The 13,318-nt window shown below is 41.5% G+C and overlaps 2 protein-coding genes across 2 annotated transcripts in view; both read left to right on the top strand.

Moving 5' to 3' along the window:
* LOC145457903 (ras and EF-hand domain-containing protein-like) overlaps window positions 1–6,312 on the top strand; it is a 36,219-nt gene extending 29,907 nt beyond the window's left edge. The window contains exons 10-12 of the mRNA XM_080336197.1: window positions 371–570; window positions 1,097–1,216; window positions 5,254–6,312. Coding sequence (XP_080192323.1) covers window positions 371–570; window positions 1,097–1,216; window positions 5,254–5,427 — 494 coding nt within the window. The 3' untranslated portion in view covers window positions 5,428–6,312. The remainder of the gene's footprint in view (window positions 1–370; window positions 571–1,096; window positions 1,217–5,253) is intronic.
* Window positions 6,313–7,869: 1,557 nt separating this feature from the next.
* LOC145457904 (uncharacterized) lies at window positions 7,870–11,947 on the top strand. Its single transcript, XM_080336198.1, has 2 exons — window positions 7,870–8,196; window positions 10,687–11,947. The coding sequence occupies exons 1-2, from the start codon at window positions 7,983–7,985 to the stop codon at window positions 11,808–11,810; spliced, it is 1,338 nt and encodes a 445-aa protein (XP_080192324.1). The 5' UTR covers window positions 7,870–7,982; the 3' UTR covers window positions 11,811–11,947.
* The last annotated feature ends 1,371 nt before the right edge of the window (window positions 11,948–13,318 follow it).

The following is a 13,318-nucleotide window of genomic DNA, read 5'->3' as shown; positions in this document are numbered from 1 at the left end:
TATTATATATCAAGTACAACAACATTTCTATTAAAATAGTTATAAATGCGATGATTTTTTCATGCCAGGCCTAAATTGATACAAGAGTAAATCACATTTCTATGATGTGTGCTGAATGTCAGTCTGCTGTATCAGCTCACTTTTAATAGCACAACTTCATCCCGTCAAAAGGCCTACTTGGAAAGACATGAAATAGCCTTATTGATGCTGCGGCCCGCGGCGTCGTCAAAAACTGGAAAATTGGCCCACGACCACATTTGAGTTTGAGACCTCTGCTGTAGAGTCATTTGCCATTCTCATGGTAATGAGACTGGGCTCTGATTTGCTATGAACTAAACGGGACTCAGCTTCTAACGACTTTCATTGACAGGAGTCGACTTTCAAATAAAGACGATCCAGCTCGAGCACGACAAGTCCATATCGCTTCAAATCTGGGACACCGCCGGCCAAGAGAGGTTCCGCAGCATATCGGCGTCCTATTTCAGACGAGCGGAAGCCGTGCTGCTCCTGTACGACTGCACCAACCAGACATCGTTTATAAACGTGCGCGATTGGATGGAGACGATCAATGTGAGTATACCGTGTGTCGCACTACAGTTGTACCCCACGGACTACTTCCCAAAGTCTCATAGTATAGATAACTAACCTACGGTGGTTAGTTATCTATACTCATAGTGTATACCCATATAATTAAAAAAAGTTTTTGATTGGAGTAACTGTTACTGGCGTAAGCGTCTTTTGTACATCGGCATCCGTGCCACCTAGAAAACAACTGCATTACTTCGTTATTAGTCACTCTCGGGCGATTTGCACAGAGGCGGTCACTGGTCAGTATAGCAGTACACTTCCACTTCATATAGCACTCAAGTCGTTTTGGAAAATTTCGCTTATTACTGAATTGGGTATCTGGTCGTACAGGGGGTGCGTATTAAACATAGGTACAGGCTTTTTCCCAGATTTGGCAAGCCATTTTAAGGGTGCATATTATGCATGGGTGCGTAGTGCGTGCTACACATGGACAATTACGGTAGCTATAATTCTAATCTGATTTGGAAAAGTTGAAAAGTTCCTACTTCCTAACTACCGCCCTTTTCAGGACTCCGTAAATCCGGGAACTCCGATCATGATATGTGGGCACAAAGTCGATCTACGCGACGAATTGGAGCTAACCGGCAGACCAGTCGTGGGACCTCAAGACGGCGCTCAACTTTCTGCGGTATGTCGTCGTTAGGTGGCGCAAATGACTCGCTTACAAAATAGATAACTAACCTATACTATGCATGTAGTTTGAACATTCGGGAAAACGCATCCATGGGGGGCGACCGCATGCCACTAGCAATTTCTGGTCGCTCCGATAACAAATATAGCAATGTTACAACTGAACATACCCCTGGATGTGCAGAACATGACGAGTGCAAACCGAAAATACTCCGTACTACAATTTCAATATGAATATATTATTCAATTGTATATTGTTATAACCAGGGCTTTGGAGCCGGAGCCGGAGCTCTACATAAAATTCAGCCAGAGCCGGGGCCGGAGCTGGAGCTAGTTATTTGAGGGGTAGCTCCGGCTCCGACGTATTTCATAAGATGCTATTATATATGCAACTAACCATATCTGCTGAGCTCACATAATTCAACAGCAGGCCTTAGCGAAATTAAGAATCTTTTCCTCTTTGGCGCTGCCTTTTCCGACTAACCATGTTCCTGGGGATTTAGCAGCAGAGCAGTCATATGTTCAATTTTCATACATGAGTGCCGAACCCTGGTATGCTGGATATGCCTGTGAATATTGTGGGTATTCGGCATACCCGCAATTTCATCACCAGCACAACCTTGTTGGCCAATTGTACGGTTCGAAAATAATGATCACTATGTATTACACGAAATGGGAGAGAGGATAAAAACGTTATTTCGTTGCACATGTCGATATGACGAGCCGGAGCCAAAAAATTTCATCTGATCGTTGCTATGAATCGGATGAGCAAATACTCGTTCTTTCGTGATAGTTATTTAATCGGGCCGTGAAATTGGACAGTGTTATTGAGTATGCAATTATGCATGCGAATTTGAATTCATTACTGCGCATGATCGTCATTAACTCCAGTAAGGATTTTCGAGCATGAATAGGGGATGGGAGAAGAGTAGCACAAAACGCCATTACACTCAGCGAACAATTGTCGCGGTGCGAGCTACTCAATGCGATGTCAGGACCCCATGGTATTTTATGCTGTAGACAAATTACTGATTTGATACGCGATTTCCAATTTGTAATCATCTGTTTCGCAAATTCATTCTTGATGTCTGCTTGATAGGCTACTCCAGTATTTCCGGATTATCGCGCACTGTGACTTGTAAATGTGCAATGTGAATACTGCATAGTTTAATTCGTTATGGGCATGACGCAATGTGCATGGCACAGTGTTTAATTCGATTCGTTTCATTTCATCGATTCGATAAACTTGATCAATAGCGAATGGACTGGTAACGAGTGCACCAATATCGAACGTCAAACCATTGGCCATTTGGTACAAATCGAATTTCTGTTGATCAGGTCGTGATGTCCGCCCATATTGCTCTTTGCTCTTACTACCTTTACAACTGAATAATAATCGCTTATAAAGATTGAATTGAGCTGTATGGCTTAATGTTAACGAGTACAGTGCCAGTGTTAAAACGCCGCGTCAGAATTTTCATACCGTACACAGCAATGGTATGGAGTTCAGTGCGTTGTAGTGTAACTATGACGTTTTCGACAATTGACAAGTATTCATTATGACGCCACAAGACGACACGGCGGCACCTATGTCTTCGTTGCTGCATCCGATGTTACTGACGGCTGACAGACTCAAGATTACTATAGATAACTAATCTACGGGTAAATAAGTAATCTACTTAGACCAGGGGTGGCCAACCTTTTCGGCTAAAGGGCCACATGAAAGTGACGAACGAGTGCGCTGCCCACTAGCCGTGTAAAATTTTCAAAGTTATATTATTACCTGGTATATTGCGTAGGCCAGGGCCGGCCAACCCGTGGCCCGCGAGACGGTTTTGAGTGGCCCGCGAGGTAATTTCCGAAATTTCTAATATCATGAAAAATGGATTGCGCAGATTGTGAACTTGCAAGTCCAACCAAAAATTTGATTAGTCTGGCCGCAACACTTGAGATGTGATGACTAAAATATCAGTTTCGACTCATTGACAGATCCATCAACCATTCACATATTGGTAGCCTATATCTTCGTACACTACGATAAAGCAGGATAATTTGCGATAGATTTATCAAAGGTAAAAAATTTCTACAAGCTTGGCGCAATATGTTGTCACTCGGTTTCTTGTTTTTAAAATTGGTGCCCTTTTGTGAAAATTGAAGAACACCCAATGTATCAGATTGAGTCTAACTATATTCGCGATTACGAGACAAAGTGTCGTTCAACATATGCGACCTTGCGTTTGCGCTAGCAGTAAGACCGTCGACTATGAAACCTAGGCATGAAATGATTGACGCATGTTGGTCGCAGCTTTCGATATCGATATGTCCATGCGCCGAATAGCCCAGCCCTCGCAAACTTAGCCCAACGATATACAGCAGGCCCGCAATATAGTCAAGTGACAATATTATTGACCTATGAACTTCAAAAAATTTTCGCGCTTCGCGCGGATAGTGGCCCGCGCAAAAGTTCGGCAATTGAATGTGGCCCTTTGGCTGGAAAGGTTGGCCAGCCCTGGCGTAGGCTTACCATATTTTGGAAATCTAAAAAGAGGACACTTTTTCAGAAATTTGAGACTTGCAAAACCGGAGAAGAATTCTCAAAAACCGGTGAATTTCTCCAACTTTGTGATCGGTGGATGACTAAAAAAAAAAAGGTCATTTTTCCGCCCAGAGCTAAATACACCGTTTTTTACTCCGAAACACCCGCCGGAGCGTCACTTCTGTGCTAATTTACGGCATATCACTCGCAATTTGCTCTAAATCTGACCTAAATTTTCAAAAAAGAGGACAAAATCTCAAAAAATAGGACAAAAGGGCGTCCTCCGAGGACACTTTCAAAAAAGTAAAAAAAGAGGACAAATCCTCTTAACAGAGGACGTATGGTAACCCTAATATTGCGGGTCGATTGTATAGGCTACCGCCCGCTGGGCTCAGTTTGCAATGACAGGACTATTCGGCATCTGGACATATCGATATCGCAGTTTCCGCTAATATACGACAATCATTTTGTGCCTACATTTCATCGTCGACGATCTTTCTGCGAGCGCAACCGCAAACACGAAAATACTTTCTCACGTAATTGCGAAGTTAGACTCAATCGGCTAAATCAGGCGTTTCTCATTTTCAGGAGGGGGTAGGCTACAAAGCAAGAAATCGAGTGACAATTAAACACGCAAACCGCGAAGAAAAATGTTACTACTCTTTTAGTTTATTGTAATGTACGACGATTTACTAAAAATGTGACTGGACCCTGGATCTGCCAATGCGTCGGAACTCATATTTTAGTCATCAATATCCCAAGTGTCGCGGCCAGACTAATCATATTTTTGGTTGGCCTTGCAAAGTTCACAATCTGAGCAATTCAATTTCTATAATATAACAGGATTTCGATTATATAATGGGAAATTAGCTCGCGGGCTACTTAAAACCTTCTCGCGGGTTGCCCACCCTTGATATAGACCGACACCTTCGATAGTTTTCAGAGCCGGAGCAGTGGCAATAATGGGGCTCCGGAGCTGGAGCCGGAGCTAGTGTATGCTGGAAGAAAGCTCAGGAGCTGGAGCAATGCAAATTTACGGCTGCTCCAAAGCCCTGGTTATAACTGTCGACCCATGCGCAAAATCGATTGTAACTGGCAATAAACGAAAGCTATACTGCCGCGCTGAATCCGAAAATATAAATTACAATCCGATCGCGGTATAGGAGCGCCCTCAAAAATCGCCCTGAAAGTGGGAAATCCACATCGTGTCGATAAATCGGAGAGTGAAATAGGTCCTTATTTGGTAATTGTATCGGAGCTATCCGATCGTTCGACATAATACCGATCTTTAACTGTACGAGTAATTTTGTGGGAGATCCACATTATATTTTTTGTGGTCGCGTAAACGTTACATATTTGAACATTCAACAACGTACAGACTGAAATGAGTGGTGCGCGAACATACTTGATTTGACTCGCAGCTTAACATTCTATCCAGGAACGAATCACCCGTGTCCTCGAATTTGCCCATCCGTAACCATACTTTCATTTTCTTTCAGAACTACGGGGTGCTTTTCGTGGAGACAAGCGCTCGTGATGGCTCTAACGTCAGTGATGCTATTACGATGCTAGCACGTCATATCCGCTTGGACGACGATGCGGACACCACCTCGGTGAAGAGTTTGAGTCAAAGCCCAGTTATTTCGGACAAAACGTGCTGCAAACAGAGTTGAAATGTTACCATTTTTCTTGTACGACATGCACTTATTACGGCTAGGGCTCGGCGCGATGATTCGGGTACACGAATCTGAATCGGGTATTAATTCCAGTGATACGAGTACCATCGTAATGCAGAGCTAACATTATATTATTTGTGGTCGCGTAAAAGATACCGATTACTGTATGAATATGAAGGCACTTGCGCTTCGGTATACGGTAGCTCAACTATACCGTATTCACTACCTATATAAACGAGGCCAGGCCTATACTAATTATGTTCTTTCGCCAAGCAGAAAGTGTGCGCTTAGACATTCATTAACGTCTATTTGTATCATGCTGGTGCCGTGACTCTGACTATTCAGCGCTCTTGACAACGCATATACTAGTATTGGATATAGATCAATGTTCAGTAGGAAATATTTCTTCGTTTACATGTCTGCAGACCTAACCTTCAACGTATTCGTTCACTATATTAGCGTTAACTGTGCGAATAGTACTATTTCAACAGCATCCGTAGTCAAACCTCCGTACGCATCACTCCCATCGAACACATGATGGAGCATGATTGCTACATTGCGATATAGACCACCTGTTTTAATCCGATCTCTTTACCTTGGAACGCGATCGATTATTATATTCGCATAGGTCCTGGAATATAATGTCGTGGTGCTGCTGTTTTTTTGTAGTCGGATTGGCGTCTATTTCTTTCATTTGTATAGGCATAGTATAGTTCCTAGTTCGGGTAGCGATTTCTTTCTTCATTAACGTTGACTAACTGAGAGTTAGACTGTTTTGTATGCTGAATAAGAGTTTCATGCAATTCGATATTGAGTGCAAGTATCGGGCAATTTGCAATATTGATCGAAAATTTGGTTTATCAATAAAATAATATTGAACGACTGTCGACTGCGAAAGTAGTGCATTGAGGCAGAATCTCAGCAGCGATGCAGAATCGATTTACGCATTCGAAGAAATTCTGAACACGCAAAAACTTGGCAATTGAATACATCCCGAATTAAAAAAGAAATATCACAAAAATCAAGTTCATATCATATCGGAATTCTACTCGTAATCGTGAGAATGGGAAATGTCCGTACACGACGAGCGTGGCTCGTTCCGCACCATAAACTTCTGTAGCGTTTTCAGGAATCATATCATCATCGATCAGAATCATAATGGGAGCATCTAAACAATTCACGAACTAGATTAGACTTAGTTTACCGGCATTTTACCCTAATTAGTCTAATTCAGTAGTCACCAATGCTGTCGCAGTAGCAAATATTCAAATGAGGGCTGTGAAGGTAGAATTGGAGAATGGGTCGATATGAATCAGCAGTTAAACATGGGTCAGTCGACCCTATACCAACCATGCGAACGCAGTTTTCGATTGCTTGCTCGCCTTCGCCCCCGTTGAGGCTTAACGGGAATCAGGTTAATATTTCCGAGCCTCGACGCGAAGATTGGCGCTTCAACGCGCAACTGAACTTGGAGACGGTTGTGTGAGTCCCGGAGGGAGAGAGTTACCTGTTCTTGGTAAGGAGCGGAAACCCTGCACAGTGCTATGAATGTCAGTCAGGGGTCACCAACACGCGGCCCGCGAGGTTATATTTTGCCCGCGACTTGATTTGAGATTTCCGAAGAACGCTTGGTACAGCATTTTGAAATGCTGAAATTAGGTTTAATATATCGTTGTTGTTGTTCAAAATAAGCTCTTCTCCTGTTCCCAACTTCACTTTTCCTCACTATAGCTGATACGGCTTTGACGATGGTAATAGCATTCCGTGGAGGAAGAATCAGCTGATATTAAGGGCATATTGCCTTGAAATTGACAAGCATTGGACCCAAGAGCGAGACGCTTAGAAACCCGCATATGGCTTCCCCACAACATCAAGCTTTACGAGCAGATAGTTTTCCAGCAAATACCGTGTCTATAGGTAACCCCAATATAGATTCTTTAGTCGCTGAAAAGTATTGTCAGGCATCGCGCGCAGCTCATAGTTCAAAATATAATGAACGTGATGATCAAGATATTTTATTTCTTTTGTGGTAACATGTACCCGGCCACCATGTCAGAGAGCACAGCATTGTACTGACGCGGCGCTATAAAAACGTGGTCGTTAAACTGTGTGTCCTATTTTATCTCGATATCGAATTCATGTGGCCCGCGGCCTCCACGAAATTGAAAAGTGGCCCGCGACCAATTAATAACATCTAATCGTCCAAGTCTGCAGTTGGAAGCTCGGTGCCCTTGATTGAATAAACACGAGACTTTGTTCAACAGCGATTCTTCGAACAGTGGTCAGAAACCAGGAAGCAATAATCCAGCTTTGTCCAGTCCCATTGGAACTATGACTTCCCTATGGCATTCGTCATGATTGAATTATTATTATTCGCACATAAACGACAACGTCAAGCAAATACGTTCCGCATCGACAAGTTCGTGAAGAAATAGGCTTGACACAACACCACGGCTTCATTGTTCGTACGCGAATCGACTTTCTATTTATTCGTGGTCGAGATTACTTCAGCGACCAAGTGCTATGCGTAACGGTTAAGTCTTGGCGAAGTAATGAGGAATGTTGAAATTGTAGTGAACGTTTTGGTCGTTTTACGGCTTGCTGCAGGGTCGTCGTTAACAGCCGGGGACTGCACAGCGGACTTGAAGTTCAACAAAGATGTTGATTACGACGAATTCGGATTTGTCGTTACGGAAGGGGTGACTCTGATCAAGACTTACAGTGCCCCGTCTCCGTTACAATGTCTGAAAGACTGCTGTAAGACAGGTGTGTTCCGATCTGAATTATTATATATTACGCACACAAACCACTGCTTCAAGTTATCTATGTGTAACAAAATGTAATACATTTATAACCAATAATCATTCTACCTAGCAAGTTATATGTATATAACACATACATTTATAACCATTGCAGGACGTTCTATATATCGCGGAATGAATTTAACTCACCCTATTACTGCCATCTTAGCAAGCTATATGTATATAACACACACATTTATAACCATTGTAGGAAGTTATATATATCGCGGAGCGAATTTGATTCACCCTATTACTGACATTAGCTACTGATCAGAGTCAGTCGAAAAGCTTTTAGCGAATAAATTAACAATATGAAGTTATTGTTTCGCATTCTTCTGAATATCTCTACCCCAAATGGCTTGTTTAGTTATATATATATATGCAACATATATACTTGTATTCATGTTATCATGTTATATACATGCAAACATTGTATCAATTCGTATAATTATACGGGGTGCTTTCGATGGGAATAATTTACTGGCATGTATAGCTACCTCCGTATACTTGACCAACTAACTATCTATTTACAATAGCCAAGTAAATCCCGCTAGATCAGTTTTATATGCGTAGCCATTGTATCAATTATAAATGTAACATTGTATCAATTTATATATATGTAACTTTATACATATGTGCTTTCGGTATGAATTGTTTACTGGCATGCACCAGCGTCCGTATACTTGATACCTGCTTGATAAGATAAGCAGGGATGCTCAACTAATTTTAGCAATGGTTCAGTTACAAAAGTTGAGAATTTGTTCAAGTCCGTTAAAACGCACATGAAATTACTTACAGTCGTACGAATGTAATACCACTAATACGGTATAACATATGCAAAATCCGGCGAGGTGGTATTAGTAAAAGCAATAAGCGAAATGTATATACTGTTCTTTTAGTCACAACTGGGGAATGGTTGGCATTTTTATCTCTTGTTAGTTCCTTAAATCTTAGTTCCAAGGTAGGAGAGCGAGTCGAAGGCAGTTTCCACTGACTATACTGATGCGAAATCTATTCTTTATAAAGATGTTTGAATACGTTGACACAGCGCTATAAGTAGATCAAGACCTAGAATTTGCACTGCGAACTTTCGAAGACTATACCAAGGTGCGACAGTAGATTACCCATGGATAAAGCTGATCGTTCTGCTATATTTAACATGATTTGCACTGCGCAGTGCGCATGTTCAACTTCACATTGCATCATAATTTTTATCAGAAACGGTGCATTATACATCGTGTTATATACCATCATTTCCTATACAATTGTATAATGGATCGACGGCTAAAGCAGCTCTGGAAACTCTGAAACAATGCTAGACGTGTTGAATACCGCTACAATTTGAATCGGGATATCATCAGGATGTTATGATAAACGTTATTTGATTTGAGAACACGATCGCCAAACAGAGCATACACGCAATTTTCGAAGTAGATTATACATCGAATCTTCGTTTAGTATGCGCCATATACCAAACAATATCATTCTAACTGATTATATTATTGCCATGAGCTAACCGGTTCCAGTGGATTTCAACTATATACAGGGATGTGAGGGAATCGAAGTTGATAAGGGCTTGTATAGTTGGCACCTTAAAGCGAATTTCACAAGTCTAAGGTTTCATATTGACTCACCGTCTCATATCCATTTCCCTTGAACTGAATCAAGCATAGAATGACCCGAGGCCTATCGTAGGCCCCGAAAGGCCCACCCGGTAGGATAACAGGGTATTTGGGACGTCAGGTCTCGATTTTGGAAAAGTACGGTCCGAAATACGGGCGCTTCGAGTACGACCTGGACCTATAGGCCTGCGTCTTCATATAAAGAACAAATATATAAATAAAACAAGCTGCTATGATTTGACGATTATTCATTGGGGAACAGATTATTTCCATGTCTGGTTAGTGGTGAATCTAATTTGGTATTTATTTTGCACACACAAAGCTCCATATTATAGGTAAGTCATTGCGAATACTTTTAAATATAAACTAAAAATTTGGCACATAGGTGATAGAAATGTTTGGTTTCTTCACGCTTTCATTTTAAATTGCAAACTGCATCTTGTCAAATCTAATCATAGAGTGCCTATAATGCCAGTTATATCACATAATAGCACGTTAAAGGGGCAATTGTGTTTGGGAGAGAGAGAGAGAGGGAGAGAGAGAGAGAGGAAATAAATTTTGGTTCGCGTCTTCGCGGTTACATAGCGCCGATACAACTAATGAGTAGAATCTTAATTTACAAGAAATTTTATTTGACCGTTATCCAGCGCACAAGTATGCTTCGCAAAACGATCAATTGATAACCAATGGTCGTATAAACCGACGCAAAAATGAAGACGTACTATCCGTGCTATGAATACGACCTTGTTCGTCAGGTTCAGCAGTAACCCGTAGACATCTAGCTCTATCGAATATTTTGCTTTATCAAATTCGTGACAGCTTATTATTTCTAGAATCATGTTCGACCGTGACGTTTACTCTGCAAAACTCTCAATGTCTCCACTACGCTTGCGATGGCGAATGCCCGACCAAAGACAGCAAAGGCTCATATGTCTACATCCTGTACAGGCCTACCGTATCGCCGGAACCAATCAATACACCGGAAAGTACACCGACAACTACCAAGGCACCATCTACTATTAAAACTACAACTCAGCTACCAACGATAACAACTTCAACCACGGCTAGAGTCACACCGACTACGGTCAAGTCTACAACTAAAACGGCGACTTCTACACTACCGACGACCACATCTACACATACAACTACCACATCCACATCAGCAGCTACCACATCTACACGGACAACTATCACATCTACACCATATACTACTACACCCACACCACCTGCTCCTACAACCACATCTGTCCCACTAACTACCACATCAACGACTATGTCTTCACCGCAAACAGATAAAACTAGCCTAAAATCGACAGTATCTACAACCACAACAACCACATCTGCACCACTAACTGCCGCATCAACGACTACGTCTTCACCGCACACTGAGAAAACTAGCCTAAAATCTCCTGTATCTGCAGCCACATCTCCTACTACAGTGAAAACAACTACTATCCATGATATACCATCCAAAGTTTCATCACCGCCTTTGAAATCAAGTAAACCTGCTGATAAGTTACCTTTGGAGCCGTCCATTCACGCACAAGCATCAAAATCAAACGCAACCACGAAAACGGTACCGGCAACAGGCCCCGTATTCAACACACTGGTTTTGGACGATTCTAAAGAATTGAATTCGGCTAAGACTACCACAGCAAAACACCTACGACCTATTCAACCACTGTCAACCAATACTACCTCAGATGCGATTCCTAAACGAGAAGGAAGTCAAGGTACCAACACAACACTATCAGATCACGAACAAGCCAGAAGTTTGAACGAGGGGAACACTGGAATCCCGTTAACGTTTTTATTATTCGGTATACTGATCGTGGTAGCGACTCTGTATCTCGTAACGAGTAACTTACGCGAAGGATTTAAGCGATATCGTTATCAGAGATACAACAAAGTACAGTACCTAATTGACGATGTTCGTCGGGACAGATGGTACGCCTGAGAGGAATATCCTGCGAGAAGGTTCATCTTGAAGACGTCAATGACGACACGACGCTGATGCTGGGAGAATACGCAGTGTCCGGACTGATATAAAATACCGTATAGCTTTTTTAGTGCAATAAATCTATTGGTAAACTATCTGCGATTCACAGTATTTGGATCTTTAGGAAGTTGCTGTAAATTCTAAATCATGTGACAATCAGCTAATAACCACTGAGGTTAACACGAAAGGGCGTAATATAGGATCATCGAGACAGCATCGACCATGATATATTCCTTCCTCTGTGCGTCACGTAAAAGCACTTTATGGTACGCTGGAAGAAATGCTCCTTGAACCTCTATTCAAACTTCAGGCGTTCCCAACCTTTTTACACCGTGGCTTCCTTTGAAAATAGAAAAAATGTGAATGGCACCCTGTTACTTTTAAACCTTCGACAATTTTTTTAAAACATCATTTTAATTAATAAATTGGTGTATACAGTTATAGTGAAGTGAACATAGAGATTATAAATTTAATTAATTGTCATTTTTTGATTTTCATGGTCCCTGAAAGAGGCCCACAGGTTGGTAACCCCAGGTTTATATTCAAGTTCGAATTATTTGTAATGTTAATCAACCCTTTCTTTCCAATTCTCTTCCAGTTGAAGATGATCCCTCCTGACGAGTGTCAGCCGAAAATAATCGGGTTTATTTCAATATGAATGTATAATTCACTTGTATATGGAAGTCCTGTACAGTGTTCTCTCTAAGCTGCGCACGTGCGCAAATGCGCAATGCTGACACTGTCTCTGCGCACAGCAAATCTCCGAAGCGATGACTTTTTTATTTTATTTTAGTCGTTACGCACCGTCGTCCAAGGGTCTGCACAGTTAGTTGGTAAGTGTGCGCAGACTCGTGAAAAATTAAAGGGACAATGGACTCCTGTACCTCCAAGAGTCCCTTGTTTGTATCAGTTCAAAACAACGCGAAATTTCGATGCAACGAATGAAATCAGTGCAAGAAGTCAAAGTGATCGGATGAGTTTACCAGGTTCCTGCACGTTATTGGGCCGTAATATTAACTTCTTTATTGACAGTTAAACTGCTAAATACACACATAATCCAAGGAGCGACCTGCTCCTCGGGAAAATTGCGAGATTGGAGCAAATTCCCAAAATTTCAGTAACACAGCAAAATTGTTATTTCTACTGCAACTTTTTATCAAATATTGCGCAAAATGTACAAGAGTGATTTAGAATACATGTCATACAACTTTTTCTAGTATGGTTCTATTCTCTTATAACAAATATCTATGTGATGGATTAGCTGCATCTCGATATTATTTATACGACAAAATGACTTGCAAGCTAGTAATTGAACTATCGCAGCCAAGCACGACCGTACCCGAACTATGTAAATATATTGCTTGAATATTTCTCTGACGTTAAAATGGTAAAAAATGAGTTTCCCATTTCACAGACGCCCACCCGAGACTGCCGAAAATTACATTTTCACTTAGTCAACTTTTTCA

Source organism: Botryllus schlosseri, chromosome 15, assembly GCF_051294905.1.
Source record: "Botryllus schlosseri isolate E-star chromosome 15, Bs_hap1, whole genome shotgun sequence".
NCBI classification, from domain to species: domain Eukaryota; kingdom Metazoa; phylum Chordata; class Ascidiacea; order Stolidobranchia; family Styelidae; genus Botryllus; species Botryllus schlosseri.
The sequence above is the reverse complement of the archived record's forward strand: the minus strand, read 5'-3'. Positions and strand labels throughout refer to the sequence as shown.

Coding starts and splice junctions, on each gene's coding strand:
- LOC145457904 (XM_080336198.1), top strand. CDS start 7,983: ATGAGGAATGTTGAAATTGTAGTGAACGTTTTGGTCGTTTTACGGCTT. Junction 8,197..10,686: donor GAAAGACTGCTGTAAGACAG/GTGTGTTCCGAT, acceptor TATTATTTCTAG/AATCATGTTCGACCGTGACG.